Raw genomic sequence first — 25615 nt, 5'->3', positions numbered from 1 at the left:
GTCCCCGTGGGACGAATGCGGGTTCACGCAGGTCGGCGACCTTCGATTAACCTGAAACGTGATTGTCAAGATGAGTTGTTTGTTGCTCACGCATGCTCACGATTCATTTTTGGTCCGTGCGCCATTAAGCGGCTCCTCTGTAGCTTTTAACGCAGGGAGCAGTCCATTAGGGAAGCTGTGTTGCGGATTACGTTGCAACAGGCTGCTAGCAAATGCACGGATCCAGGCGCGGGGGCACGGCGGTGGGCTCTGCAGCTGTCAGAACAACACATCAGACGGGACCGAGCATAATCAGACAAGCCGCCCTCCCCCCGGCCCTCGCACCCCTTCACGCACACAAACAAACACACGCACAGGTGTGCAGAGACTGATGAAACCGCTCTCGCTCCTCTGGTTACCAATGATGCAACTTGACAAGCTTACCACACCGCAGCTGTGATGCAACCGCAACATCACCCGTGATTCTTGTTATGACACATTAATTACATGTGTTATTAAACTTGTACTTTGGACGTGGACGTGCAGTACACGTGTGTACTATAACTAGCGTACTATGCATACACTAACATCCATGTACTAGTCCACACATGCTAAATGCATACACTTACACGTGTACTATTCAAGCAGTATATATGCTTTTATTCCACGTACACTGTTGCAATTGTATCACTCTGCCTGTGTATACCCCTACTATTCCGCATGTACTATTCTACCTATGCATACTCCTACTAAACCGCATTACCAGTAATATCCAAACGTACAATTGCAGATGTAATATTCCACCTGTACGCACCGCTACTATTCCACGTGTGTCGTAGTTGTTCCGCACGGATAGCATCAGAGAAATGTCTGACTGCAGTGCCGATGAAATTCACCAGAGATCTACGGCCAAGCGAGTCCTGCAAGGAACAGAAACACCCGGCACAAATGTTTTATTTTATATCTGCCCACAAACATTGAGACCCTTACTTTAACTGGAGCGCCCCCCCCCCCCCACACACACACACGAATACCCACTTCCAACATGACCACGTCCTCCTCTTGTTATCTCAGTTTGACAGTCAAAGTGTCATTTTCACGAAGTGCCACAAACTGTACTATTGCGCATGCAGGTTTACACATCTGCATCCCCCCCCTACTATTCTGAATGTACAGAACTATATTGCGCATGTATTTTTCCACCCATTTCCACCATTACGTCTTGTCCTCCTCCTCTACCTCAGTCAGAGAGTCAAATTGTCATTTACACAGAGGAGGAAGCGCAACAAATCCCCGCCGAGTTTATCAAGCAATTTGAATGTGATTATGCAAATGAGCGCCGCTTGATCCGTGCGGCAACAGTGTGTGGACATCTGGAGTCCGCGGCGGCTGTGATAAAGCGGCCTCGCTGGCTGCCGCGCACGTCCGCGCTGGATGTTTTTAACTGCTCAACCGTTTGATAGAATGAGAACGCTCGCATTTAAATTCCTCGCACACTACTCGGAAACTTACAGAGCGCTCTGAAAAACCCAAAGGACGCGAGGAAGGGCGAGGGGAGATGTATATGTCTGTGTGCAAATATACCGTATAATTCGGCCAATTTGGGCTTTTGATAGTGATGCTTCACTCGACTTGTTTACCTCCGAGGATAACGGGTCAGTCCGTCCGTCATTTATATTCTCGAATCCCAGTCGGGGTCAAAGGGAAGCTCCAGCCTATCCTAGCTGATCACGTGCCAATCACAGCGCTGACGCTGGACCATTCGCACTCACATTGACACCGAAGGACAATTTCACAATCTTCAATGAAGAAACATCTATGTGGTGAAGATGAATGTCCTGAATGCTGTATGGCTGGATTTACACTGTCTGGTTGCAGTGATACAATTCCTTTTGATTGATTGATTTTGTTATTGTGTTCAAGTGGCAAACTTGGGATATGCTTTGTTGGCAGCGTAAATTGGAACAAATAATGATGGAACTGGATTTCTTCAGTGTGTGTAATAATCCAATGGGAAATCGGCATCTGCCAGTGCGAATACAAAGTTGGGACGTTCTGTTAAACAATACAATGATTTGCAAATCATGTTCAACCTATATTGAATTGTATACACGACAAAGACAAGATATTTCATGTGCAAACTGATCAACTTGATTGTTTTTAGCAAATAATCATTCACTGAATTTGATGGCTGCAACACGTTCCCAAAAAGCTGGGACAGGCACGTGGCAAAAAAGACGGAGAAAGTTGAGGAATGCGCATCAAACATCCCGCAGGTGAACAGGCCAATTGGGTACAGGTGGGTGCCACGATTGCTTCCCTGAATTGCTCAGTCATTCACAAGCAAAGATGGGGCGAGGTTCACCTCTTTGTGAACAAGTGCGTGAGAAAACAGTCCAACAGTTTAAGGACAATGTTCCTCAACGTACAATTGCAAGGAATTTAGGGATTTCATCAAAAACCGACATCAACGTGTAAAGGATATCGCCACACGGGCTCAGGAACACTTCAGAAAACCAATGTCAGTAAATACAGTTCGGCGCTACATCCGGAAGTGCGACTTGAAACTCGACTATGCAAAGCAAAAGCCATTTATCAACAACACCCAGAAACCCCGCAGGCTAAACCGTGAGGAGCGAAAAATCCCTGGCTTTTTTTTTGGGGGGGGGGGGGGGGGGTTGTCTGTGTCTGTTTTATACTGCCCCCTGGTGGCCATTGTGCTTACACCAGAAGGACCAGCACAATGTCAATGTACTTACTGTATTAAAGTATCAAATCACGATGCACAAAAGTCAAGATACCACTATACACCGATTGGTGACGTGTACACACCTGCGTCTGCCCAAACAACAAACACATGACGCAAACAACCATTGTTCATCTAAACTGTACAATGAAAGTATAGACAATTAAATATGCTACATTAGTGGCGTATCTATGATTAAATAAGACAAATAATCGTATTTAAATCAATCGGGGAAGAGTCAGGTAAGCCCGATTAAACTCTATTTAACATTTTCATATATGTATTATTAATAGCCTTTTTTTTTTTAAATTGGATCTAGGCATTAAATCAGCATTGGACACTTCCAGCCCAACACATGTACAAACGTATCAGGACAAATTCCAATTTGCGTCCGCAGGTAAGAGCGGCGTGCCGGGCTTCACCGCCGACCCGAGCCAGCTGAAGGGCGACATGTACCGCACGGCGCTGAAGAAGAGCTCGCAGGGCTTCGGCTTCACCATCATCGGGGGCGACCGCACCGACGAGTTCCTGCAAGTGAAAAACGTCTTCAGTGACGGCCCCGCTGCCCATGACAACAAAATGGCCTCTGGTGAGGAACACAAAGCGACGGAAGACTCTGCCAGATGTGGAAAGAAATGAATCCCGTTTCAACTACAGATTGAACTTTTTAGGTGCCAGGGTGTTGTTCGACTCAAAGACTTTGGGGAGGTTATTCAAAAGAGTCCTGGACTGGCGTAAGAATCCTGTTCTGTGTCTCCAACCTTGTGCCCCAACCCTAAGTCTGAACATAACCCCTTACCCTAAACCCCAAATGTCGAAAGTTTGTGGCAGCGTCATGCTTTGCAGCTGATTTTCTTCAAATGGAACTGGGGCCTTCAACAATGTAGAGATAATTATGAACAGTTCCAAATCACAGTTTTAGCACAAAACGTTCGAGACTTCTGTCAGGAAAAGCCCACTAGAACAGCTGAGATCTACACGTGGTTAGTCAGAGGCACTTTCAATAGTGGCAGATGGGTGCAGACTCCAATTTAACATGAGTTTCATTGCGATACGGCCATTTTGAACTCAGCCACATCCCAGTTATGGGAAGGTTTGCACACTCCTGCAATTAATTTTTTTTACCTCTCGATAAGATTTTTAATAAGCAAATGAGCTGTACAGGTTATAGGTCACAACGGTGGGGGGAAACACATGTTGAAATGATTTACCTTGGCATTTGAACAGGGGGGGGGGGGGGGGGGGGGGGGGGGTGTAGGTTTTCTAAAGATGCTCCAGAGTTGCCATCTTTTTCAAACGGCAAATATTTATTTTTCACAATCTCAGACGACCGCTGAGGTTCAAGCGTCAGGATCCGCACGTTTCCAAACACATTTAAGATGGTTAACAGGGCTTTGGTCAAAAGCATTAGCCTAACACTGTGTAATACTTGCTCTCCTGACCTTGACATTCATTGCCTTGCTGCAGTTTTGAGCGTGCTGAGATGAAGCCAGCTGCCTCCGTGATATCAGCAAAGAAGATCGATGCGCCTCCCGATATTTCAAAGGCATAATCCCGGTGACAGTGAGAGGAATGCGGCTTGATTTGATTTCACTGTTCTTGCATTCCAGGCGATGTGATCGTGGAAATTAATGGATTATGCGTTCTGGGGAAGACCCATCCGGAGGTGGTGCAGACGTTCCAGTCCATTCCCGTCAACCAGTACGCGGGCATGGTCCTCTGCCGCGGCTACCCGCTTCCCCCGGACGTGGATCTCGACACCGACGACCCTCTGCCGCCGCCGCCGGCCAACCACCCCCCGCAGGCGCCGCACGGCGGCGAGGTGGTGACGGCCGTGCCGCTCATCAACGGGCAGCCGCTTTTGGTCAAAGGCGACGTCCTGCACGGCTCTTCCCAGGAGCTCCACTACGTCACCACCGACTCCAGCGGCCGGCCGGTCGTCGCCGCCTTGCCCGACGGCAGGCAGGGCGACTCGTCCGCCGGGATGCTCCAACCGGAGCTGGTGAGCGTGCCGCTGATCAAGGGGCCAGGCGGGTTCGGCTTCGCCATCGCCGACTGCCCGCTGGGCCAGAAGGTGAAGATGATCCTGGACGTGCAGTGGTGCCGCGGCCTTCAGAAAGGGGACGTGATCAAGGAGATCAACAGGCAGAATGTGCAGACGCTGAGCCACGCGCAGGTGGTGGACATCCTCAAAGACTTCCCCGTGGGGAGTGAGGTCGAAGTGCTTGTGCTGCGTGGAGGTAGGGCGTCCATTTTTCAGGTTTTATCTTCCTCAAACTTGGAGATGCTAGTCATATATAAAGCCCCTGTTTATCGTGGAGGGATACGTTCCAGACCACCAGCTCTAGGTGAAAATCTGCGCTATGGATAAACTTTTTTATATAGTTTGATATAAGTCCTGAGTCCTAAGTTTTTGACGGCCGACAAATCAAATTTCGAGGTTACAAACGGCGTGCAATGAACTAGTTTGTGTAGCGTCTTCATGCGTTCTGTTTTTGCTGTGCTTACTGTTTTTCATTCGACTGTAATATTTATGTTTTTCACTTAACTGAGAATTAGGATTTACGACGGCGCTAGCGGAAGTTAGTGATCGATTCCTCCGCCGCGTTCCGACTTGCGTACAAGTCGTAGGAACAGAATTCTGTCGTCTAAACTGAGGCCGCCATGTAATCGGTTACGGAGTGCATCTGGCTAGTTCTGTCAAAAGCATGTACATAAAACCACCACACCTCCATAGTGCACAGTCCAGCAGAAGCCCGTTGAACCTTACCCCCGTTGTGTTTACGACAAGGCGTAATGCAGCGTTACAACTCGGGAGAGAATTACATAATTGCATGGGGATGGGAAAGGGAGGAGTGTCTGTGCGTCCCGGGGTCTCCACATCAGTTGAAGAACTCCAGCCCTCCCCTCACCAGATTGGCTTGGATCGTCAGGCAAAGGACTTGTGGGGGTTTTGGAGGGGTCTTTAAATAGCCGTGGCTGAACCATGATACAAGTCCTCTGGGTTTCCTCAGTACTCGCCCATCCCCTTATTCAGTGACTGCAAGCACAGGGGGTCCTCGGTTCTTGTCCTACAGTGGTGATGTAACCCAGATTTGTAAATGAGTCGGAATGTGTTCCACACCGAAAAAACAAAAGAAAACACGTTTTGGACATTCAACTCCTTCCACGTTTCTCAACCCATTCAAAACATTTTCCCCCTTTCAAGTAAATTCGATTTAAATAGTTCATCTTTCACGGTCCTACTGTAAACTCTTTTTATAAAGACATTTTTTCCACATTTTCCAAAATCCCTATATTTTGATTGTTCCAGTTTAACAAATTGACGCAGATATTTTCCATATGGATGTCTTCCTTCCACATTTCGCAACCGAGTCAAACCATTTCAGCTCCTTCAGACATATACAGACTTATTAGAACATTTTCACATTCAAATTGCCAAATAAAGAGAGAGTTACCACATTCCTCAACTGAACTATTTATTACATTCCTGTATTTTGACCCCCAAAGCCCAAATTAAGAGACATTTTACATATTTACCTCTTCATTGCACATTCAAACTATTTCAACTTCAAGCTGTTCAGCTCATTTATGACGTATACGGCCAGCGCTATTATCACATACCCAAATTTCCCACTTCTCTGCAACAAAATTCCCCAAATAAAACGTATTTTACGTACTTGCCTCCTCCTTCCACAATTCTCAACCGAGATTGTAAATTGTTCAGCCTCTTCAGGACACAAATGGAACTATTCGTCACTTTCTCAAAAATTCCAACAATTTCACAACATAGTTCTCCAATTGAGAGAACGTTAACACAGTTATCTTGGGAAGTAAAGAGAGGGAAAGAAAGGCAAAACATTCCTTCCTCCACATTTCTCGACCGATTCAAACCATTCCAACTTCAAGTCTCACGTTCTACGTTAAAACAATTCAATGAGTGTAATTCCTACAGGATTTCATGTCAGCGTCGGCTCGTCGCCATTCACATGCAATGAGTTTCTCTGTCACATTAAAGATGTCGTATGTCGTAAACCCAGGGCCGCCTGTAATAGAGCGTTTCCAGCATCTTTCTTCTTAAAGCTCCAATTACAGCACAGCAACAACAAAATCTGATATAATCCGCTGTTCCCATCCGTCACCCCCACCAACTAGCACTCACTCCGCCCGCTTCCAGCCATACTCCACCACTTTCCATCAGGCTCCATTAACCCCTCATCACGCCAAGTCCCCTGCGAGGTCCCCTCAGGCTCGCGAGGACTGTTTGTTAATCGAGTTTATGCAGTGAGTGGAGAACAATCCATAGCATACAAGCAGAGAGAACGGGGGGTATTATCGGTCAGTGAGTAATCGGCCGTCTTAGCCGTCCCGCTCGGACCGCGTTGTCGTCCCTGTGCACAAGCGCCGCGCTCCCTGTCCATCTTGAATCACATGCATGTGCATCGAACGTTAATGGAGCCAGAGCAGCTTTTTCACTTCCGCTCAGGGAGGGAGTGCCATCTCGTGGAAAGGCGCATTTGACAGATTTCTTTTTCTCTCCTCGTAGGTCAAACGTCGCCTGTGAAGAGTCTCAAGCCTGTGAGTAGAAGCACTTTTATTTGGGGGGGGCTCCTTTGTGGAATCAGCACTAGGTTTAATTTCCAAGCTCATTGTCGTCCCACCGGTTTTAACCGCTAAGCCTCCGCGGCGCCAAATTAAATGATGGAAATGTGAATGTTGATTATGATTCTGAGCGCCTCCTTTTGTTTTGCCCTGGAAAAGTCTTAATTGCTTCCTGTCTCAGTTTAGGGGGATCTTAGCGGCCATTGTCAGGGGATTGGCATGCTAATGAAGCATGGATGAGCCCCCTTTTTGGATAGGGCACTGTTATTAATACAACAACAATTTGTAATAAAAGAAGTTGCCCCTTTTAGTCAAATCTTGAGGGAAATCTCAATCCTGCAGCTTAGAACCCTCAACAATTGCAGCAAAGTGAAAAATGCCCTTTGTCCTTCCTAAAAAGAGGTTTTACTGCCTCTATCAACACAGCAGAACCTCCAAAACGGAACACAATCGGTTCTTATTGTTGGTCTCATTTCTCAACAAATAATGTAAAGAGAATTCATTCGGTTCCAGGTTCACACTGTCACCGTCATAATACTTTTATTGACTGTAAAGGCAATGTTTTGAGACACTTTTTTAAAACTTGGAATTGGATTTTGATGGAAGACAAGTTAACCACAATATGATACAAGTCAAATAAAGTCAAACTGCTCGCGTCCTTTGAAGACCAGACAATGGAGAGACAACAGTAAGGTGTTTGCAGAGCGAGGCTGTCACCTGGTGGCAATTTAGGCATTTGCTTTCAAAAGGGTTTTTACAGTAACGTATGCTTGGTAAGTTTATTTGCGTACAGTACAGTATTCTGCTGAGCAGACAAAGTTTAATTTCGGTGTCTATTTTGCTACACTACTGTGACAGCAACCATGAAAGCCAAAGAAAAAGCAAATCACACTTTTTTTGTTCACGACGTCTTACGTGATGTCACACATGTAGATGGTTTGAACTCCTCAAGTTGTATTGAGTGGAACCGTGTATGTATGACTTTTGAGGGATTTGACGATGGTGGTTGGGAAAAAAAAAAAAAGCCTCCAGCTCTGAATGTAAACGAAATGGATGGATAACCTTTTCCCCGTGTCATCCGTACAGAGGCAGGAAATGACGGCCAGCACAGAGACACTGGACGCCATCGGCGATTCGGCTCCCCATGCGCTACATTACCACTCCAACACGAGTACCCTGCGTGCCGCCGCAGCCGACTCTCCCAAGCGAGACGCCACCGAGATGTACCTGAAATCCAAAGCCCTGCTGGAGAGCAGACGTAAGCCCGTCGTCACACTTGCGACCAGTAGACACAATGTGCAAAAGTGACGACGGTTGACCTGTTTTGTCTTCCGCAGAGCCCCACACCAAAGACATCGATGTGTTCCTCAAGAGGGATATCGAGACGGGCTTTGGCTTCCGTGTTCTGGGCGGAGAAGGTCCACAGCAGCCAGTAAGTATACGGAACATCACTGCAAACAATAAAAAGAATCAGAAACTTATAGAGTTCCGTTCCAATGCCGATCAAGTAATTTTAGTTGGAACGTGTTGTTTGCGTCTGCTAACGCCAAAGGTAAGCGTTGAACCTTACTAGATTTGACACTAGCTAGCTAACCGCTATTGTCATCAACAGTTGAATTATTTTCATACTCTGGCCTTGTTGGCCTGACATTTTGCCGCTCCACAGAGTCATATAGTCCGGCCACAGCAACAGACCGGTGAGTCAAAAGTCCTCTGTAAATTGGCCGATCGAAAACAGGTGATTAGCGTTGAGTCAACTTCAAGCATTAAACGTCGATGCGCAGTAGTAAAGTCGACTCGTCGACTAATCAGTTCAACCGCTATTATACATCAATATTATTTTCCATGATTTGGTCATTTTCTTTCGTAATTACTATGCTATATATCTGCAATCTCAAAATAGGCCCAAAATTGCATCTTCAGTTTGATCAGCACGTGAAACCGTAAATCTCCATATCACAACACCCCGACACAGTTGGCGCACACCCTCTCACCAACACACGCCTTCCAAAATAAACCAATCAAAACAAAGCCTTTGAGACCCAATAGAGGCATCCGCTTTAGCCAAACGTGCAAGTTAAACTCTTAACACCACATCAAAGATTTACCCTGCCTCGTCACAGTTTACTATTCACTAATTCACCTCAAGTCACTGATGGTGTAGTGGTACACTTGCCTGACTTTGGTGCAGGCAGCGTGGGTTCAGTTCCCACTCAGTGACGGTGTGAATGTGAGTGCGAATGGTTGTCCGTGTCTATATGTGCCCTGCGACTGACTGGCGACCAGTTCAGGGTGTAGTCCGCCTTTCGCCCGAAGTCAGCTGGGATAGGCTCCAGTGTCCCGCGACCCTAACCAGGATAAGCGGTGTTGAAAATGGATGGATGGATGGATGGATAATTCACCTCAAGTATTGACATTTTATTCCGTGGATCCTATCCTCAACTATTTTCTTACAAAAAAAAAATGTTTTTGTGCTCTTTATATAATGTTTTTAAGCTGCCACAAGGTGGCGCAAAAGCCTTTGCGATTAGGAAAGTCGTAATTTGTGTCAAGGAAGTATGGTGAAGTGATACATATCGATTGAGAAACAAACATCTTTGAATATTGGGGGAGCTCAGTAGTCTGGGTTGTTAGCGGAAATCACGGACAGACTTCGCCACATGCCACACACACATGAAAGTAATGTCGTAAGATGAGTTTGTAATGCGTTGGGATCATAGTTAGCGGAATGTTTACGGTTCTAAAGACTTTGTGAGGGTGTCAATTACTCGCTTTTTCCTGCTATTCGCAACTGGGCTCGGTCTCTATTGCCTGCATACAAAAGTTACACACGAGCAAACGAAAACAGTAAAAAGAATTTTAACTCTTGGAGGCAGCGGTTCATCAACTGGACTGTATGTGGCTCGCGGACACATCACCAAAAAAATACATTATGAGGAGCAGAGTAGAAAGAAAGTTACCTTCAACCAAAGATGAATCCAGTCTACAAGCGCAAAAGATCCCCATTGATATCCCAATGACGGGTTCAAAGGTACTAACCCCTCGCCAGAACGTGTTCCCCCAGGTGTACATCGGGGCCATCGTGCCCAACGGAGCCGCGGAAAAGGACGGCCGCCTGCGGGCCGGAGACGAACTCATCGGCATTGACGGCGTGATGGTGAAAGGCCGCTCACACAAGCAAGTGCTGGACCTCATGACCAACGCCGCCCGCAACGGTCAAGTCATGCTAACCGTGCGCAGGAAAGTCATCTACAGAGGTGAGCGTGTGATGCCGGCACCAGCAGCGATAAATCCCACAATGCATCAGTTTGCGTCAGTCTTGACATCTCCCAAAACACCCAGTGTAGTTATCACAGTTCGTACAGAATTTTGTGTGTTGTGTGTGTTCATGTTTATGTTGCGGGGAACTAAGCGACTTATTCCGCCGGGTCCGCCCCGGTTTTTGCAGTTTCTCTGTCATTGAAACACCGTTTTCATACAAACAACCACGACAACACTGTTTTAATTAGTGTTCATTGAAAAAAGACCTTTACTTGGCTTAATTGAATCCCTTGAATCGTTTCACCCCAGACGCCACAGAGGAGGAGGCTCAGGAAATGGCGCCGACGCTGGTGAACGGCTCCCCCAAACTACCTCGGTTGCCCATGCCCAGCGCCCTGGACCACGAGTCGTTCGACATCACGCTGCACCGCAAAGACACCGAGGGTTTCGGTTTCGTCATCCTCACATCCAAGAGCAGACCCCCGCACGGAGGTGAGCTAGTCTGCGGTTCTTGGACCTTCTTCAATTTGCATGTTGAATATTGAGAAATCCAGCGGTCTAACCCAAAACCCCATAAATAAAAATACACAAAAAATAAAAACAGTTGATGGCATGGGACCTTTAAAGACATTCGTTGTTAGGTGTAAATGTTTTGGTCTTCCCCTCTCAGTTATCCCGCACAAGATCGGCCGCATCATTGAAGGCAGCCCGACGGACCGTTGCGGCCTGCTGCACGTCGGCGACCGCATCTCGGCCGTCAACGGTCGCTCCATCCTGGAGCTCTCGCACAACGACATCGTCCAGCTCATCAAGGACGCCGGCAACGTGGTCACACTCACTGTGGTGCCCGAGGACGGTGGGTTTGGCTCTGTCCAAATGTCCAAAACCGTTTTTTTTTGGGGGGGGGGGGGCTGAAGGTGCTCACATAAGCATGCCAGAAGTTCCTATAAATATTTTAGCATCTGCATTAAATATGTAGGTTTTGGTGGAGAATTGCAAAAGGGTTGAATAACTTCAAATCAATAACACGATTCTATCACTGTGGTGATTGTGTCCTCCTTGAGTGTGAAATGTTTGTGATTATGTGACTTTGAGTGTGTTAACTGTTGGGATCGCAAATATTTTAGAGTACAAGGGTCCCCCATCTGGTGCCAGTTCCGCTCGACAGAGTCCAGCTCTTCAGCACCGAGCCATCGGACAACGCTCGGCACTCCAGGATGAACGGTAAGGAATTTAGTACAAAGTCAGAATTTTCATTTGTATTTGGGCGTTTTCTTTGTGTATACCTTTTTACAATTGGATGATAAGCCAGTGGAGGAAAATGTGAAAGATGATAGAACTAAAAAAGTTAATACTTACAGACAAAAGTGGTAAGGTTCACCACTGGTTTTGTTGTTTGTTCAGTCTTGAATTTTTTTTATGGAAGAGATTTATTTTATTTCCATTATTTTGATTATGTGTAAAATTTATCTTAGAAAAACAAACCAAAAAAACAGCCTCTGGTCCACCCACAGAATGTCAGTTTTCTACTTATTACAGTGCATGATTTTTTTTCCCTGTGTAAATTACTACTAAATTGTCATGCAATAAAATCTTTTTACTTATTGCATTTATTTCTTTTTATTATCCGTTATCTTGTTTGGATGTATCACTTTAATTCTCATTGCAGTCTTCTCTGCTGCCCGGTGCAAAACAATATAATGGTCCGATGCCAACATGTACAAAATATTTCACAAACAAGGTGCACAAATGTACAAGAATTGACAAGAATGTATAAGAATTTACAAAGCTTTACAAACAAGAAATACAAACATTTTCAAACAAAATTCACCATGAGCTTGGATGCGATTAGGAAATGTAAATGTCCGAACCATCCGACACAACATCCACACTGCTGTGGATTTGTTTTTCTTTCACTTTGCAAAATGGATCTTGTCGTGTTTTGCCTGCAGCATGTTGCATGTCCACTAATGTGTCCAACTGACAAGGTGTGTGTGTGTGTGTGTGTGTGTGACAGCTACAACCTGGACCTGGAAGACAAACGAGATGGCGTCTCCTGGTCCGAACACAAAAACATCCCAGTGGAGCAGGGGGCTCTGTGTGTGACCGGACCCAACCAGGTGACAATGATTTCTATTCTCAAGAACTTTCAAACGTTATTGTGGTGTTGATTTCGGGAAAATCACAGAGACTGGGCTGACGGGGACCCCAGGCGAGACCAGATGAGGTCGGGGTCCCGTCCCATCTTCCGCGTTCAACACTTTAATTCAAACTCTGGTGCTGCTTTGAGTAAAAATAGTGGCTAAGGTCATCAAATATCACAATTTCGCGCGTCTGAGCCGATCTGATCACAAAGAGCAAAACATGGCCTGTATACAAAACTGAAAACAATCCCTTTTTTCTGATTGGTCGATCCTGGATGGGTTGAGACATATACATATACGTATGTGCATATGAGTGTTGCCACGTTGTGATTGCGCCGCGTAGGGCTGTGTGACCGTTGAGCTGGACAGGAGCCCCAGAGGCTTCGGCTTTAGCCTGCGAGGGGGCACCGAGTACAACATGGGTCTGTACATTCTGAGACTGGCTGAGGATGGCCCCGCCCAGCTGGATGGAAGGATCCACGTGAGTCATGACGCTTTACTTAACGCGACGCGGTTGTGTGTTCATGTGTGACGCTTGTGTGTGTGTGTGTGTGTGTGTGTGTGGAGTGTCGTATCACAAACTGAGCCACTGGGAACTAGAGTGGGCTTCAATTCAATGGAGATTGTGCTCCTCCTTCTGGTGTGTGCACCATGACCTCCTGAGGGCAGTATAATGAAGACATAGAGACACACACATTTTTTTGCAAAGGATAAAGAATATATGCCTGTGAGTATTGTTGTATTGTCTGTAGGGGTGTCACTATCAAAACTTTTTAGAATTTATTATCCAATTGATTATCGGTCGAATAATCAAATAATAATCGCCCCCCCCCCACCCCCACCCCTACTATTTATTTATTTTTTTCGTAAACTACTAACATGCTTTTTATTCTCATTTCTGAGGGCTGGACTTCGAACCTTAAACTGCATAGTTTGTTACTAAGTGTATGGTATAAATTTGGTGTACAGAATTTAAAACAGCAAAATGCTAAATGATAAACGTTAGCAATAGCGATTAGCATTAAAGTGCTAGCAATTACCGTTTAAGGTTAAAAAAAACAAACAAACGCTAGCTACCACTCAGCTTACTCATAACTCATGTTATATGTTCATTGCACATCTAACAGTATCTTTAAAAAAGTCACTTACAGATGCTCCTCTGTCGGTTTTGGCAAAGTTTATCAGTGGCCCAACAATGTGTCCATCTGCAATAACTGTCTGCTGAGTGAAACAGTGGTTGTGTTTTTTATTTTTTATTTTTTTTTGGGGGGGGGGGGGGGGGTTCCCGCCAGAGCTTCGACGCAGAAATGTAGCTATTTTTGAAGTCGACCTTGCCGAGTTATTCAAATTGTATTTTATATTTTTCCAGCTCTAATTGTTGTCTACATCTTTCAACAGTGCAGTTGTTATTCATCATCTTTCATGAAATATTGATAGATCTGACGAGGGTTTTGAATAATTTAAAATCCGAGGAAAGCAACAATTTCTGTTAAAAGAAGTATCCAGAAGAAGTAGGCAAATCATCGCTCGCCATATACTGTAAATCAGCCAGCTCTAAATCCCCCAGATTTTATTGCGGCCATAAAGCTTTAACTCACTCCCCTGTAAAATGGAGCTAATTAACCCACTCTAGTTCTCAGAGGCTCAATTGTACACGTTGTGTTTTACTGTGAGGCTTGTGTGAGGAGTGTGTATCAATCTTGTAGTACAGGTCTATCTGTACTTGTAGCACTTCCGTATCTCTATGTAATGCTTTTCTGAGGAGCGTATACCAGAAAAGTACTTTTGTACTTGTGTTTCTGTTTTTCTATTTGCCCTTTTCAACTCACTTCAGGGAGACATGATTCAGTCTTTCAGTCTTTGTTGTCGCAGAAATCCAATTTTCAACATTTTCTGTTATGAAAAGAGACACGAAATGCGAAAGAGAAAATTCTGTCATCACCGGCAACAGCATGGATCCAACGAATGGATTGTGTTTGGACAAGCGCCACCCGTAGTGGAAAGGCTGTAGATGCTACGCTATGTTTCAAGCATTACACGAAGTAAACAGCAGTAGTTTGTTGTCACCTTGTGGTACATAAAGCCACAATCAGATCCCTGTTGTTACTTCCGTATGTTGACCCCCTATCTAAGAGCTTCTCAACTAAAAGAATCATCACGCTGGGAGGTAATTATCATATTGTTACAAGCTGGTGCAGGAAAGAGAAAAGAACAGACGCTCCTCACGGGCAATCCATCTTTTGTGGTCTGGCGGCATGCAGGGAAACGTCAGCCGTGATTAGGAGATGACGGATCGACGTGCTGACTGTCTCATCTCCATTAATAGAGGCTTCCTCGAGGCGCTCACGTGGGTTTGTTTGAGTTTGTGTGCTGTAAATCAGCGGTCCTCAAACCAAGCGGGTCCGCGAGCCATAGCTAGGTCCACAAAAGAATTTGCAATGAATTACAGGGGTACCCTGACTAACAAATTTGATTGGCTCCATGACTAAGCTTGCAACTCAGTTTGCTAATATAGCAAATCGATTTTCCATATTGAAATGCCATTAATTCATTCCAGTCTCCCCCTCCTCAATTCATATTTTTTTGGGCTATCTGCTGTTAATAAAGACAAATACTACTGTATTGTATGAAAACATAATAGGAGGTGAGACTGTGTGTGAGTTGTGGCCTACAGCAGCTCCTTGCATGTGTTTCCATTTTGTATTTGTGTGTTTGACTCAATAAACGGCTGAAAGTGCATCGCGGCTCCGGCTCCCCATGCCTACATGTTGAAGATCACAGTACCGAAATTGCTTGCTTTTTTTCCACCTAACAATAAACTCTCTTTTATTTACAATAGTCTCGAGCGGTCGGAAAAGTCGCTAAATGTAGCGAGCAAATCACTACGTTCTCAACAGTGACTCTGCTTTCGTAGGCTAGCTCCTTTCTGTTTGCCGCCATGTTGTTAGTGGAAGCAGTGCACATCAGCTAGTGACGATGGATACATTTTTAATTCATTTTCAATAGAAGTTGGTCCATTTTTTTGTTTTTTTTAAACGAAACAAATATTTGGGTTGAAACGTAAAAATAACAAAAATTCCGGTGTGCGTTTCCTGGGCCAGGTCGGAGACGAGATCGTGGAGATCAACGGCGAGCCGGCCCGCGGCATTTCGCACACGCGCGCCATCGAGCTGATCCAAGCGGGAGGAAGCAAAGCGGCGCTGCTGCTCCGACCCGGCGCCGGCCTGACTCAAGATGCCAGTAAGTGCTCAGCGACGTCCACCCTTTAAGTGGCACACCCTTACATACGGATGTGTTGACAATAGCACATGTTTGATGCTTTATTGTTTTGCATTTAAAACAGTAATAGTGAGGGGGGAAAAATGTCAAGATGGATGAACGAATACTTTCAAAATGCATGAATGCTAAAATGACAGGCTCAACGTCCAGGAACGGACAAATCCGATACACATTATAGAGCAAATAACAATATACAAATGTTACTATATAATATACTTTCATTTAAATTTCCTTAGTTTTTATACACGTTAAGGATTTTTCTTCTCATTTTAAAATGTCTTTTTTCGGTATTTTTTAGATATTTTTTTTTTAAATCAAAATAGAAACAAATTGTTACAATGAGTATATGTTTGTTGTTTGTTAGTTTATTAATTTTGAGAATTTTACAATTATTCGTTTTTCTTATTTTCAATTAATTATATTTTCTATGGGTGTGTAATATATTAGATGTTTTCATATATACTGCACATATATTATTATGGAATTATTTTTCATTGTTATGTTAAATATTTATTATGGTAGATATTTATTCTGTTTCCAAAAATAGCTTTGTAATGGTTGAAAGCGTGTATGTTGCTATTATTATACTTATTATTGAATTTTCATTTTTTTTAAAAATGTTTATTAACCAATTAAGCAATTGTTGATGCGTGTGAACAATACAATTTGAGTTACTGACGGGAAAAGGGAGGCATCTTTTTGAGAGAAATGTTGAAAATGTTCATTCGGTTTGCACCGTTAGCAGTTATAGTAAAAATAGAAATAGACAATTTTTCCGAGATATGTTCAGTAATTGAAATTCATACGTTATTGCCAGATTGTTTTCATTTGCGCAAGCAGGTGGGCTGCTCGCATTCTCTAAATGAACCTTTTTACGAGGAGCGGCCCACTGCGCTGCGTCCATAAATCCAACCCCCCCCCCCCCCCCCCCCCCCCGCGTTTCCTTAACGATGATGACTGCAGACGTTTGTGAACTGTGATGGAGCTCATTCTGGGGACGCCAACTGTACTTGCTCGTCTCGTTTACGCATTTAATCGCTAACCGGCTGCTTCCCGTCGGGTCTTTTTCCTCACCTCCCTCCTCCTTTTTCTTCTCCTCATGCAGGTAGCGCAGCTTCTTCTACTGTGTGCTACTACACCGAGCACCAACACTAACATCCTCACATGCCTTTTCCTGGCATCTTCTCTTTCTACCTTGGTAATTGCTTCTTCAATTTTCTTGTTCAGAATGTTACCGGTGTGGAACGGATGTGATCACACAATACTTACAAAGAGTTGGGGATATTCGGTTTTCGGGTAAACCTAAAATGAACTCTAACCTACCTATCTGCTGTTCACGTTTTGACATCATGAGACCAAGATGACACTTAACAATTAACAGTGCCTCACCACTGTGAGGCTTCAAACTAGATGTTCTCAGAGTAATGAGTGCCATCAGCAGGTTGCAACAGAGATACAGAGAGACTGGAAGAGTCACAAAAAGGCATAAAAGTGGACGTCCTTGGAAATATATTGCTGCATTTATGGATTAACTCATTCACTGCCAGCCTTCCCAGTTAACATGGATATTTGACTTCTACAGACGTCAATGGCAGTGAACGTGTTAAACACCTGTTGTGAATTTTTGCTGTTCAGCTTTTTGTTAGAGAACAGCAAGTTGAGCGAAAAGTACTGAAACACTGAAGATTTAAGTTAAGAGGTCAAATTTAGGTCACCTGTAAATGATATACAGTGAACAACTATTTATCGCAGGGGATTCGTTCGACACCCACTCGTAAAATGTTAAAATCCACAATACAATGATGCTTTGAGAGACAACTTTTTGCTTTGACTTGTGAGCACAAACTGTATGGTGGAAGTTTACAGATAGAAAGGCTTTGAGTTGTTTATTAACACTTCCTGTTGAGGTTTACTGTCAAACTAAACATTAAAAAAAGGAAATTACATTTTGTCTATTTAAAACAAGGACATAGCCTCCGCTAGCTTAATGCTAACATACAATGGGAAACAACATAGGCACACGGGCTAACAAGTAGCATCTATGTGGCGACGTTGTTACCCAATTCTATTCTTTATCCTCTGTGAAAAACGACTAGTATTACTGCCGAGAGAGGAGCTGACTCTACAGAACAACATATCCGTATGTCTGTCTTATACTGCCCCCAGGTGGTCAATTACATTACTTTGCATCAAGGTAATCAGAAACCTTGAAATAACTCGTACTTCAACACACAGAGAGCAGCAAGACATGCAAACAGAACACAGAACAATCCTCAGTATATTAACGACTGTTACTGGAGCTCATGGTCGTTGAGGACCTTCTCTGACTCTTCTTCTTGCTGCTCACGACGCTGCGTCTCTTACACTTGACCTCAGTGTGGCTGGAATGTTGCAGTACAACGGTGGTAACACGCCGAAGGCATGAACCTCGAAATTCGGACTTAAAATAAGGCTAAAGTGAGGAAACACTGTAGTGTATTTCAGGTTTGCCCTGAAATTTCACCCCAAAGTCGAATTGCCACAACTCTTTGTGACGAGTGTATGTCGTCTCCCGCAGGTAAAAAACACATTTCTCCCTCCAACTCCACCAGAGAGGTGTTTTTCTCGGACACATCACCCTTGTTCTCTCCATACCTCACCGGGGCTTCCATCCTCGCATCCATTCCTGACTCCGGCGGTCTGAAACACCCTCGCCGCCGGGGCGGCACGTCCTCGCCGCGGGGTTTGAGCTCGGTGGCGGAGCGGGAGGAACAGTGGGACGCGGAGACCGGGACGACGCCGATGACGCCGGGGAGGATGACGAGCGGCCCGAAAGCAAGAGGGACTTTATTCGAAGCCAAAGACGAGCCTCGCGGGCCCGGGCGAACTGAGAGCCGGGCGCCTGTAGCAACGTGCGGCGAGAACAGAACCGCCCGAACGCGGTCCGCGAGCCTCGGGGCGGGAACTCGACCGAGCGGCATCCCGAAGAAGAAGGACTCCGGGAGCGGCGAGAGCAGAGGTGGTCTGAGTTCGGGACCGATCCGCGACCCGGCAAGACAATCCCAAACCCGCAGAGCAAGCGAGAGAAGCTCTGTCCAGAGAGACGTCAACAGCGGCCAGAGCGCAGAGGACTGGAAGAGACGTAAAGACACTTGTTTGAAAGGTTCCCCAGTTACCCCGAGCAAGGCGGAACCTGTGGCCTCCGGGACTCCCGGGAGCCCTCCCAAGGGCCCACCCGTTAGCCCCGGCAAATGGAAAGTACCCAGCCAAGCCCGGATCCTCACGCAGGCAGAGGTCCTCCGCCACCCTTTTTGGTAGGATCCTCAGCCGATCGTTCGAAGTGCTTCCAGCTGACACTTTTATAGCCCTTCGATGGTCTTTTTTTTTGGGGGGGGGATACACCGGTGGCGTGTAGCAGCCCCCAGCCCGCCGCCCCTCTGCCTCCACTCGTTGCTCTCGGATAAGCGGAACGTCTCGCTGTGTGAATTTGTGCCAATCGCATCCATCCGCTTCATTATGCAAGGCAAGGAGGGAAGCTCACTGGGGAATATTTTTGTATTTTGCATGCAGTCGATCCTTCAAGATGACCGTTCTTCATCGCCCCGTGTTCAACTCCAGACTGTTCGCTCTCTTCCATACGCATCCTTCAAATGACCAGAAACTTGTGCTTTTTGACATCTTGTTTACTGAGCGTACAAAACAACAGCGATAAGATTTGATTCTGTGTGTGTGGGGGGGGGGGGTGTCGGGGTCCTCGGTTTACGACGTTTAAGTTCCGTTCCTACCGCAGCTACGTAACCCTAATTTTTCTGGAATTCGGAATGCGCCGTAGTCTATCACTAACCCACGCTAACCCAGTAGTAGACTTGGAATTACGGTGGCCATTTTATGATAGCGTTTGTCCTTGTTTGAGTCACAGGTGAGCTGGAACCCGTCGCAGCTGACTTTGAGTGAGAGGCACAATACACCCTGGACTGGTTGCCAGGGCACATAGACAAAAAATGCTTCACCTGCACTACGGACTCGGGCTGCAACTACAATTTCAGAAGGGCCGTCCGTTAAATCTGAATGTCCGTTAAGTTGAAGCACTTTCTCGTGGCCGAAAAAAGATTTTTTTGTCCGTTCGACAATCGGGATCAGTTAAATTGAGCTTCCGCTGTATTTGAATCATCCATTCATCTGTATTCTTTTTTGAACATTATTTTTATTATTATATTATCTGGATTCTTTTGTTCAATTACGGATGAAAAAAACATTGTTACATTTGCGTCCCTTTATTCAAAAACGACATTCTTTCAAATTGACGGTGCAGGATATTCACTCACCAATTGCTTCTGATTCAGTAACTGGTTTGGTCTGTAAGATGTCAGAAATTAGGCACAAATGTTGATCATTCTTTTCCAAAGTAAAAGATGTTTGTAAAAGTTTTATTTGTATCAAAGAAAATATAATCAGTCTGCTTTGATTTAGCACTACAGAAATCTGCGAATATTTACAGTTCACATGCTGAAATGTTAAGGATTTGGACAATTTTAATTGAAACTCCAAATGACTCCAAACGATTCATCGTTTATCGAATTGGATAATTAATTAGTTGTCGATTCATCAATTAATTGTTGCAACTCTACCACGGACAATTTGGTCTTAACTTAACAAACATAATTGTTTCTTTTAATTAACTTAATCCACCATGCTGTCGTACAGTAAATATTGTCCGATAAACCCTTTTCCATAAGTAGGAAACAAATGCAAACGTGTGCCGGTAACTGAGCTATTCTTACGCTTTGTAACGCGGAAATGTCGACTGTCGGGACCTTTTTCAACCGAGGACACCCTGTAAATATACATGTAGCCATTCATTGTTTGTCATCGCGCCGTTTCGGCGTCGTCCCGCGCCGTTCTTGGTTCGTCATGACACTTGGAGGTCACACGTAAAGCGGCGTATCCAATATTTGCAGTGGCTTAAAACATGTCTCCTTGTGAATTATATGTGTGTGTGTATATATATATATATATATAGAGATATATATATATATATAGAGATATATATATATATATATATATATATATATTGTGTGTGTGAATGGTATGTCCGGTTTTGCAGGAACTATCTACTCAACGCCACTGCACTGCGTTTGCCCTACCTGTAGCATAGCAGATGGATAATATTTAACCACGTGTGATTTGTTGCCATTATGTGTTAAGGTCAGTTTTGAGTCATGTCGCTGCCTACTGAGGGAAGGCAAAAAGAAAAACGAGCTGGGCTGCTTTGTGACTTTTGCTCTCTGACCAAACTTACCGTTTGGCTTGAACGTGGACGCCTGCTTTGTCTTTACTTTCTGTTGTAGAGTTTTACCAAACATCATGAATTGACATTGACCAGTTTGGGTCACATGTACAAACAAATGGATCTTTAAAAAAAATATGTATGTTATTATTCTGTATTTAACTTTTTTTTATATGCCCCCTCGCATCATTTGAAGAGAAAAAAAAATGATTTGCATTGTTTATCAAACGGTTAAGGTTGTAACTCATAATATTCTATAAATATAGATAAACATTTACATATATAGATATAAATCAGTTTCAAAAATCTTATGATACATCACAATATCGATAAGTGTAGAGTTTAGTGTCAATATCCGATGATGATGATGGCACAACAATTATATGACAAATGTATATTTTAAAATATACTATTATGTCATCAGTGGCAGTATAGAAGATCAGTATCAATATCTGATGGTAGGTCGATACTGTACCATGAGGGATAAAAATGCAGTAAATCAATATTTTGACAATGATAATGATAACATTGTGCATTAAGCAGTAATCAATAACTAGAAAACATCAAACATACATCATAATAGCATAATAACAGAAGAGAACGTAATAGCAGTATCGAGCATCAGTATCTGCATCTCATGACGATACTGTACCGTTAGAGAATCCAAGATTGCAATATTTTGTGAATGATTACATCCTGAAGAAATTGTGATGATTAAAAAAAGTGTTTGTTGGTATAGCGATACTGTACCGTAAGTGACAACATTGCAATTTATGGCTGTTTTCATATTTTATCTCGTGTCTCTGTTTTAAACCTTAAGCTCTGTTAAAGTAAGTTCTGATATCTGCAGAATTCTGACTTTTTAAATGAAAAGATTATTTATTAAATGTGTGCAATAGCTAGAAAGTCTACATAACACTATACTAAATATTCTAAATTCAGAATTCTGACGTTGGTATGAGAAGTCTCACTTGAATGTTCACACATAGAAATGATTCAAAATAAAGCCGGAATTTTGACTTCAACCTGACTTATAAAATGCATTATGATCAAACCAAAATATATATATACATATATATATATATTTTTTTTTGTAATTTTAATATTTTATTTTATTTTATTTTTTAGGAATAAGCGAAAATTCTCATACTTGAGTAAGAATTCGGAGCTTCGGCCAGAGCTTTGCAGATATTTTATTTTTATATTATTTATTCTGAGCAAGGTCAAGCTTCTGTGAACAATACTCCTCTTGTGTTTTTGCTGAACTGACTCCACGTTGAGTTTGACGAGTATTCAGGTGAGCTCAGGGAACATAGCGTTGTAGCAAACACGAGATCAAAAACGGTCAAACGGGGCGTTCGGTTCCGAGGAGGAGCTTTTGTGCAATATACTGAGCCAGGGCAGTTCACTCAGAAAATGCAGCTCCTTTTTTTTGCTTTGTTTTTTCTGGTGTATGTCTGTTTTTTGTTTTTTTTCCCCTCATCCTTTTATCATGCTGTGGCCTTGCATCGCTTTGGTAGTAAAAACAATCTGTGTGCTTCTCTTCTACATGGCGTAGGAACCGTAGATGTAAATGTTTGTACATTGTACAGCACCTTTCTAAATATTCGCTCGACGCTCTATAAGGGGGGGAGGGATAAGAACAAAAAGAACAAAAGAGGTGTATTCATGAAATTGCCCCATTATTTTTTTATGTAAAAAAGAAAAGGAAGAACATATTTAAAAAGGCATTGGAAAAGGATATTGACATGGTGTTCTGTTCATGCACTGAATAATAAAGTTTTACTGAAAAACAGCCTTCAGCCTGCACTAAATTGTGTCCAAAAAAAAAAAAACTCGTTCCGCTTGCATGCCCTCGGTTACGATGGCAGTCCTCCCGTTGTCATGGTAACTGACTTCTTTCCCCCACAGATGTGGGAGTGGTGGGGGGGGGGGGGGGGGGGGGTTTCTTCCCCCTCCACAAATCAAATCAGTTTATAGACCTAATGATACTCATTAGGTTTTCACTCATCTGTATAATTCAAGCAATAATTATAAAATAACTGGGATTGCTATGGAATTGTTTACAAAACTTTGATTAAAAACTTCTCTGGTGAGGAAGTACAATTACTACATAGGAATTGAGTGATTTTGAAGACATTTGGGGGATTGTCCAGTGAGTGTCCATCATTAAAAAAAATGTCTGCGCAATTGTACACGCTCGTACATAGGCAAATGTTCTCAAGCCTAACTGATTCTTAAACATTGCTTGTGAATGAGCACCATTATGTTCACACACACATTCATTCATAATAGCCGTTGAATGGTCGGCAGTACTTACCTGGCTCAATGGTTTGTATCGTTGCTACCGTGGAACTCTATATTGTGTTCAAAATTGCGGTCATTTTCCATAGAAGAGGCTGTAAAATATAGTCTACTATCAAAAGATGTCAGGGACAAGATTGTCCCTACCACGCGTGGTCGTCACCATATTACTTTCCCTGAAGACAAAAATAAATAAATAAATGCATTCAAAATCAAAGTATTTTGAAATAAGTATATCTATTTTTAGATTTTTAGCCAAGGTGGGGTGGGAACATTCCAGCGCGCTGAAGTCACATACGTCGCATTCGACTTCCCCGTAGATGTCTTTGCGTAGACATCTAGATATATGGAAGTCTACATATTTCTATATGTAAATAAACGTTCATAAAACCGGTTAAAATGAAGAGAAATTGCAATTTTGGCACAGATTTTTGGCCAAAATGGAAAGAAAAAAAATCCATTTCCAAGAAATATGAAGTTATTCAATTTATTCATAATTTGTTTTAGTGGGCCACATAAAATGATGTGGCAAGCCAAATTTGGCCCCCCAAGCCCCATGTTTCTCACCATAATATAAATAGGAAACAGAAAAACTCGTAATTTCTTTGTAAATCAGCAAACTTAGCATAATTATTTCACCCCACAGCATAGTCACATTAAATGTCTTTTGGGAATATCAGAGATGATTATTTATTCAATGTGCACAGGGTTTGACTCTTGACTGTGGCCAATTAGCCAAATGTGTGTACATTTTAACTGTAAATATTTACTTGTAGTTTTCTTAAACGGCATCTGTAATAATAAACCAATTGCGATATGAGCCTACGACACTACATATCCCACAAGCCCTTCCTGCAAACAGTCTTTGCTCATTGGTCCATTCGTGGAAACGTCTGCCTACGTCACAAGTGTGAGGCGATGGAGACAACGGTAGAAGAGAACCGGTGGCGCAATGGTCGTTTGGATGTGCCAGTAAGGATTATTTTAAATGTTTACGAATAAACATTTGCGTTTGTTAAGTAAAGGTAGTTTTTTTTTTCACTCAAAAATAAACACTACCAAATAGCGTGTTTACAAACTGCAATGAACAAACCGCTTGACTACCTTTTTGCGTTTTTTTTTTTTTTTTTAAGAAAGCTAGCTTAGTCTTAACATGATTCAATTTGTATTTCGTCCAGTGTGGGTGAGAGAAAAGGTCTAAGCATTTAAAATTAGAAGTTATACACATCACAGCTGAATACCTGAGCTGTAGCGTTAATCATTTATCAACTAGTCTAGTCTTGATTTGAGTGTGCACAGGGTTCATTTTCATTTAAAAAAAGGTTGGACATCTAGTTCAAGTAAACGTTAGCATGAATAAATATAATTATCCAACAAACGATTATGGCCACAAAGGCTGGTGAGCAAAAAAGTTAGCGTCAATGTGGGTGTGTTTGGGCCTGCTGTTGTATGTCTTTTTGTTGTAGTTCATCCTTACCACCACAAGGTGGAGCTGCCTCCCCGCTTCTCTCCCACCACTGTTTCTAGCCGAGGAGGAGCCAAGTTCCACAATTTGTTTTTTTCCCCCCAGGAAAGTCAGATGCACTCTTCCATCAGGTAAGTGGCAGAAAAAGATGGCAACAGGAAATGAGCCGTCATGTTTGACCGGCTCAGCCTTTGACCTGCAACACGTACGTGGGAGGCCGACCCACTAATCAAATCCCCCCCCACTCTCGTTTTCTCAGCTTTCTGTGTTCAAATGGCACATCTGTGTGCATCACATCCTTGGAATGCTGCTAAACAGGTGAGCGATGCGGGGTGGAAGGGTTAGGGTTAGAATGTTTATCCAGCGGCAGCCGCTCATTCTTTTAGGTCAGAACTCAGAAAAAGAAAACAAACAAAAATTACAGCTGGTTTATTAGAATATATCTCTTTGATGAAGAACAAATGAGGTCATAAGGTTTGATAGCGATACGTACGTATTCAATAACAGTCGAATAATTAGGATTAATACCATCCAAATCTCCCAAACGGGCCCCAAATGGTCTGAAACCA

At 43.6% G+C, this 25615-nt stretch overlaps 1 protein-coding gene across 5 annotated transcripts in view; it reads left to right on the top strand.

Moving 5' to 3' along the window:
- LOC133484181 (membrane-associated guanylate kinase, WW and PDZ domain-containing protein 3) overlaps positions 1–23072 on the top strand; it is a 115733-nt gene extending 92661 nt beyond the window's left edge. For 2 of the 5 annotated variants that reach the window (XM_061786385.1, XM_061786386.1), the window contains 13 exons: positions 3123–3314; positions 4336–4965; positions 7272–7303; positions 8414–8585; positions 8665–8759; positions 10377–10584; positions 10898–11080; positions 11259–11444; positions 11716–11812; positions 12606–12708; positions 13076–13213; positions 15834–15972; positions 18569–23072. In XM_061786385.1, the coding sequence (XP_061642369.1) occupies positions 3123–3314; positions 4336–4965; positions 7272–7303; positions 8414–8585; positions 8665–8759; positions 10377–10584; positions 10898–11080; positions 11259–11444; positions 11716–11812; positions 12606–12708; positions 13076–13213; positions 15834–15972; positions 18569–19308 (2915 nt within the window). In that variant the 3' untranslated portion in view covers positions 19309–23072. Of the gene's footprint in view, positions 1–3122; positions 3315–4335; positions 4966–7271; positions 7304–8413; positions 8586–8664; positions 8760–10376; positions 10585–10897; positions 11081–11258; positions 11445–11715; positions 11813–12605; positions 12709–13075; positions 13214–15833; positions 15973–17116; positions 17210–18568 lie in introns of all 5 variants that reach the window. The other 3 variants (XM_061786390.1, XM_061786389.1, XM_061786387.1) reach the window with 3 other exon arrangements.
- The last annotated feature ends 2543 nt before the right edge of the window (positions 23073–25615 follow it).

The sequence above is a fragment of the Phyllopteryx taeniolatus genome, chromosome 9 (genome assembly GCF_024500385.1).
Source record: "Phyllopteryx taeniolatus isolate TA_2022b chromosome 9, UOR_Ptae_1.2, whole genome shotgun sequence".
Taxonomy (NCBI): domain Eukaryota; kingdom Metazoa; phylum Chordata; class Actinopteri; order Syngnathiformes; family Syngnathidae; genus Phyllopteryx; species Phyllopteryx taeniolatus.
This window is presented reverse-complemented; position numbering and strand designations above follow the sequence as displayed.